Source organism: Parus major, chromosome 25LG2 (assembly GCF_001522545.3).
Source record: "Parus major isolate Abel chromosome 25LG2, Parus_major1.1, whole genome shotgun sequence".
Taxonomy (NCBI): Eukaryota; Metazoa; Chordata; class Aves; order Passeriformes; family Paridae; genus Parus; species Parus major.
In genome coordinates this window covers 110364-116244 of record NC_031794.1, presented here as the reverse complement: position 1 = coordinate 116244, position 5881 = coordinate 110364, and the positions used below count along the sequence as shown (strand labels likewise).

Sequence of the window (5881 nt, the reverse complement as noted above, 5' to 3'; positions counted from 1 at the left end):
GGCTCCGAGGAGGGATCACCCCAAACCTCGGCTCCGAGGAGGGATCACCCCAAACCTCATTTCCATGGAGGGAAGGATCACCCCAAGCCTGGTCTCCATCCCCCGCGGGATTTTCGGCTTCTCCCTCACCAGAGCCACTTGGAAGCGCAGCGGCTTTTCTTGGAGTGGCCGGAGCGCTTGGCCGAGGTCAGGCGGGAGGGTCTCGGGGCCGACCGGGGGTGCTGGACACAGCGGGCCCTGCTCAGCTGCTGCCCCGAGCAGCTCCGGCCCTTGCTCGCCTGCAGCGGCGCCGAGCCCTTGGCCACCGCTCGGAGCGGGGGACACTCCTTGGCCACCGCTCGGAGCGGGGGACACTCTTTGGCCACGGCTCGGAGCTGGGGACACTCCTTGGCCACCGCTCGCAGCGGGGGACACTCCTTGCCCACCTTGGCGACCCCTCTGGTCACCTCGGCGCTGCTCAGCCGCTGCTCCGAGGAGCAGCAGGCGACAAACTCCTGCGTGGGGTAGCCCTTGGAGCACCTGTGCGGGGCCACCGAGCCCAGGCGCTGCTGCGGGAAGGGCTGCGGGGGACACTCGGTGACCCCTCGGAGGGGCAGCGAGTAGCCGCTGGTCAGCTCGGGGCGGCTCGGGGGGCTCTTGGCCACCTTGTCCCGGCCGCGGCAGGAGGAGGACGAGCAGCGGATGCCGCACGGGGGGAAGCGCAGCCGGCCGGGCTCGGGGCAGCGCGGAGCGCAGGGCGGGAGGCTCCGGGCCGCGCGTTTCTGCTCAACGCGGGGGCTCTGGGGGGCTCCGCAGCCCCCCGGGCCGGGCAGCAGCTGCGTGGTCTCGGGGTAGAGCAGCAGGAATTTCTGCACCAGCGGCTGGCACGGCAGCAGCGGCACGGCGGTGGCACCTTGGGGACAGGCGGGCCAGCGCGGCACCGGGCTCTTGGTGATGCTCAGGGGGTGGCAGGTGTTGGCGAAGGGCTCGGAGTGAGCCGGGCACTGCGGGAGGAACTCGGGGATGAATTTGGGGCCGCCGGGGCAGTGCATGGCGGAGCGGCGCCTCAAACCTGAAAAAAAACCAACAAAAAAGCAACAAAAACAGCGATTTCAGCGATTTTTTTTTTTCCTTTTGGTGACTCAGCCCCAAAACTCGCCCGCACGCCCCGCTCCCCTCTCGGCCCGTGACTCAAAGCTGGGGCGTGTTTGGGAGGGGAGACAAAATCCCGTCCTCCGTTCCGGATTGCGCTCTCAAAAGCCTGGAAAAAAATGCGGAATTTCAGCCCGGCGGGTTCGTGCCGCCCTTCAAAGCGCGGCCCCGGAGCTTTGGGGTGACTCGCCAAGAACCTCCCTGGGTCGCCCTTTCAAGTGGAGATGAAAGAGAAGCCAAAATTAGGGGTGTGGTCCCCCCCCGGTAATCGCCGGGTGTCGCCACCAAGCCGCGCCCGGGTCAGGAGAGATTTTGGGGCGCTCCCATCCCACAGGAATTTGGGGTCCTGTCAGGGAAAAGCCAAAAAAAAATTCGATTTTGGGTTTTTTCTTAAGGAATTTCGGCAGGATGGCGTCAAAATATTCAAAATATTTGTTGGAGAGAAGGTAAAAAATCAAAATGCCAGCAGGATAAAGGGATTAAAAATGTCAAAATCGCAGAAGATTTGGGGTTGGGAGGGACCTCCTGGGTCCCAGGGCTGGGAGTGGCTCCGGCTTCGCTGATTCTGGGAGAATTACACCCAATAAATCAGCTCTTGGTGCTGCACCACTTCTCCCCTCTGAAAAATCTCCCTATTCCTTGGAAATCGCAGGAAAAAAATCCCACTCCAGGAAAAACTCCATTTTTAGGGAGTTTTGAAAAGATTATTTTGACCTAAAATGGTTTCACTCAGATATTTTTCCTTTTTGAGAGAGAGAAAAGCATTAAACAAAAAAAAATTACATTGCAGATTGTATAAAAAATAAAATTAAAATGACATTGTAGATTGTAAAAAATTAAATTTACGTTGTAGACTGTATAAAAATCAAATTAAAATGACATTGCAGATGGTATAAAAAATATAATAAAATCAAAATGACATGGCAGACTGTATAAAAAATAAAATTAAAATAAAATCACACTGCAGATTGTATAAAAAATAAAATTAAAATAAAATCACACTGCAGATTGTATAAAAAATAAAATTCAATAAAAACAACAGCCGGGAAAACAACGGCAGCAATTATCACCAGAGATGGAACCGCCTCTTAATTAGGGAATTGTTTATGCAATGCCACTCATTATTGGGGGGTTCAGCCAGGAGATTTTTTAGGAATTAGAGATTTTGGCAGGTGGAGAGGTTTCATTTTTCCCGTCTGAAATTCCATCAGCTCCTTGCTCCGATCAGGAGGGGGAAAAAAAATTAATAAAAATAAGAATAATAATTTCTTTTGTTTAAAATTCCATAAAAGCGGCGTCGAATTCCTCCTCTTCCTCCGGAGGAGCTGCTGAGGCTCCTCCAATCCCAGACCCGATTCCCGCCGGGATTCTGCCCTTTGTGGAGCCAAATCCCACCGGGGAAAAACCAAAAAAAAAACCAGGAAAACCCCCCCAAAAATCCCTCTCCGTGAGGAATTCCTTCCCCGCTTCTCCTCAGCGCATCCCAAAAGTCTCGGGAATAAAAACCAGGATTTGGGGAAGTTCCTTTGGAAGTCCCAGGACTTACCCAGGTCATGAGGGAGAAGAGCTGGGGAGAAGTGTCCGGGAAAGGCCGGGCCCGGCCGGGTTTTTATGGAGCCCGGGAATGCCCCAGGGAATTTGGGAAGGTTGGGTTTGGCTTGGGTGATGCTTTAATTGCACCCCAATCCCGGCCACGTGCGGCTCCGGCTCCCAGGGATGTCCTGGATCACCGGGATCGCAGAGGTTGGAACAGCGAAACACCACAAAAAAAAAACCCTGGAAAACCCTGGATCCTCAGGAGGTGCCGAATCTTCCCAGAATTCCAGCCGGATTTCCACCCCAAGAAAGAAATCCCAGGGGGATGAAGGAGGAATTCCTCATTCCCATGGGAGCCGCGGGCAGGAATCCCTTTGAAAATCCATCCAGGAAGGACTCGGGGCGTCCCATAATTATTGGGACACGCGGATTCCTTCCCGGGAACCCGGGGGAGAGAGAGGAGGGATGGTTTCTGGGACAGCTCCCAAAAATTCCCGGTCACAAAGGGGAGAAGGTCCCAAAAAAACCCCCCAAAATTCCCATTTCCTCAACCCTTTGTTCCCTGTTTATCCCACAAAGAAATTCCCAGGGAAAACGAGCTCTGGGCAGGGTTGGGAATGCCGACTTTGGGAGAATCCCTTCTGGATTTAGGAAGGGCCTGGAATTTGGGGTTTTTTGGGGTTTTTTTTTTGTCCCTGGAGTTTAAATTTTTTTTGGATCCCTTTAATACGAATCCAGACTTTTGGAATTCCAGGGATTCAGGTGAGGTGCCTGAAAAAGAGGGGAATTATCAGGGAATATCCTCCTTGGAAGGGATCAAATCCAGCTCCGGGCCCTGCTCAGAATTCCCAAAATCCCACCCTGGAATATTCGGAGTATTGGAATATTTGGAATATTTGGATATCGGACAATTTGGATATTGGAATATCGGAATTTGGGGATATGGGAATATTGGATTATCTGGATATTTGAACACTGAAATTTGGGAATATTGGATTATTTGAACATTTGAACATCGGAGTTTTTGGAGTGTTGGAATATTTAAACATTTGAGTAGGGGAGCATTTCAATACCCGGTTATTTGAGCGTTGGAATTTCGGGATATTGGGACATCTGGGAATATCAGGCCCCAAATTATTACCCTCCACCTAAATTTCCCTTTTTGTTTCCTGCTTTCCCAGGAATTCCATTTAATTTCCCGGCTTCCCCCGGCTCCACGGGAAATAACAGGGACACGGCGCCTCTTTTCCAGGCGGATCCCAAAATTCCGAGGGCTGAAGGGAGGAACCTGAAGGCAAATCCCGACTCCAGCCCGGATTCCTCTCACTTTTATGGATGAGCAGCAACAACAGCAGTGAACTTTTTAATGCCCAATTCCCTGACCTAAAATTTCGGGAATAAACAGGCGTCGGAGCGCAGATTAATCCGGGTTTTATGGGCTCCGCCATCCCAATTCCTCGGGAAGCTCGGGATCAAGGAGGGCGGCTAATTCCTGGTTGTGCTTGAACAGGGTGACCTGGCATTAAAAACGTCCTTAATTAGCAGCCGAATGTCCCTAATTAACATTTGCGAGGCTCTTTCATCTCCCGGAGGCTCCTGGGATATTTGGGGGGGGGGGGGAGGGGTCATTATTCCCAATTAAACACCGGGGAAACTGAGGCACGGCTGAGTCAGGGCCAGGGCTGGGCTCCGGCACAAGCCGGTCCAAAACATCCCCCAATCCCAGTGACCCCAAAACCCAGGATCCACCCCCCTAGAAGGATTTTCTGGAAGATTCCGTGGGAAAAGCCACAGGGCCAACCCCGAGATGGGTCAGCTCCTCCAAAGGCCATGGAGGGGCTGGGAATGTTGGGAAAACTGGGAATGTTGGGAAAACTGGGAATGTTGAGCTCCCAGGATCTGCTGGGGCTCCAGGGAAGCTGGAGAGGGATTTTTCCTCAGGAACTGCAGGGACAGGACACGGGGAATGGGGTCAGGGGGGGAATTTGGGTGGGATTTTGGGAAGGAATCGTTCCCTGTGAGGGCCTGGCTCAGGGAATTCCATGGATTTCCCACCCCTGGGAATGTCCAGGGCTGGGTTGGAGCCACCTGGGATAGGGGAATGTCCCTGCCCGTGGAATGGGATGATTTAGACGTCCCTCCAACCCAAACCATCCCAGGATTTTATCCCAATTTTAAGTGGATCCAGCAGGTCCCAGGAACCCAAACCATCCCAGGATTTTATCCCGATTTTAAGCAGATCCAGCAGGTCCCAGGAACCCAAACCATTCCATGAAATTATCCCGATTTTAAGCAGATTCAAAGGTCCCAGGAACCCAAACCATTCTATGATTTTATCCTGATTTTAAGCAGATCCAGCAGGTCCCAGGAACCCAAACCATTCCACGATTTTATCCCGATTTTAAGCAGATCCAAAGGTCCCAGGAACCCAAACCATTCTATGATTTTATCCCAATTTTAAGCGGATCCAGCAGGTCCCAGGAACCCAAACCATTCTATGATTTTATCCTGATTTTAAGCAGATCCAAAGGTCCCAGGAACCCAAACCATTCCATGATTTTATCCCAATTTTAAGCAGATCCAAAGGTCCCAGAAACCCAAACCATTCCATGAAATTATCCTGATTTTAAGCGGATCCAAAGGTCCCAGGAACCCAAACCATCCCAGGATTTTACCCCTCGGTTCTGAGGGGATCCCGAGGGTTGGATCGTGGGGCCACACCTGGCTCTGTCAGCGGCAGGAGCAGCACATTCCCAGAATGTGGGAATTTCTGGGAAAAACCCCCAGAATTCCAGGGAGAAGGAATCTCCAGGATCTCCCAACACTTCCAGGAGCTCTGGGACAGCTCCAGGTGGCACCAGGAGGTCACCGAGGCAGGGAGGGGCAGGAGAAGATGCGGGACAGCGTCCCCAGCCCGGCCACACCCTCCTGTCCCCTCTGGCCACCTCCCGAGCTCCTGCTCCTTTTCCTAATGATGGGGATTTTTTCCAGCCTGGATTTGGCGGGATTTAATAAAGGAATGTTTCATATCAAATAAATATTTTATATTAAATATTTCATCTAATTCAATAAATATTTTGTCACAGCCAATAAATATTTAGTATTAAATAGATGTTATTATTTAATATTTTATATAATATATAGAATATTTATATTATGTATTATGTATTATATATTATATAGTATATACTATATATTTTATACTATATATTAT

The 5881-nt window shown here is 51.2% G+C and overlaps 1 protein-coding gene across 1 annotated transcript in view; it reads right to left on the bottom strand.

The window, feature by feature from the left end:
* Positions 1 to 125: 125 nt before the first annotated feature.
* Positions 126 to 5881, bottom strand: part of LOC107214616 (keratinocyte proline-rich protein-like) — an 8643-nt gene continuing 2887 nt past the window's right edge. Inside the window, exon 2 of the mRNA XM_015650201.3 lies at positions 126 to 1051. Within this exon, the coding sequence (XP_015505687.1) occupies positions 126 to 1051 (926 nt within the window). The remainder of the gene's footprint in view (positions 1052 to 5881) is intronic.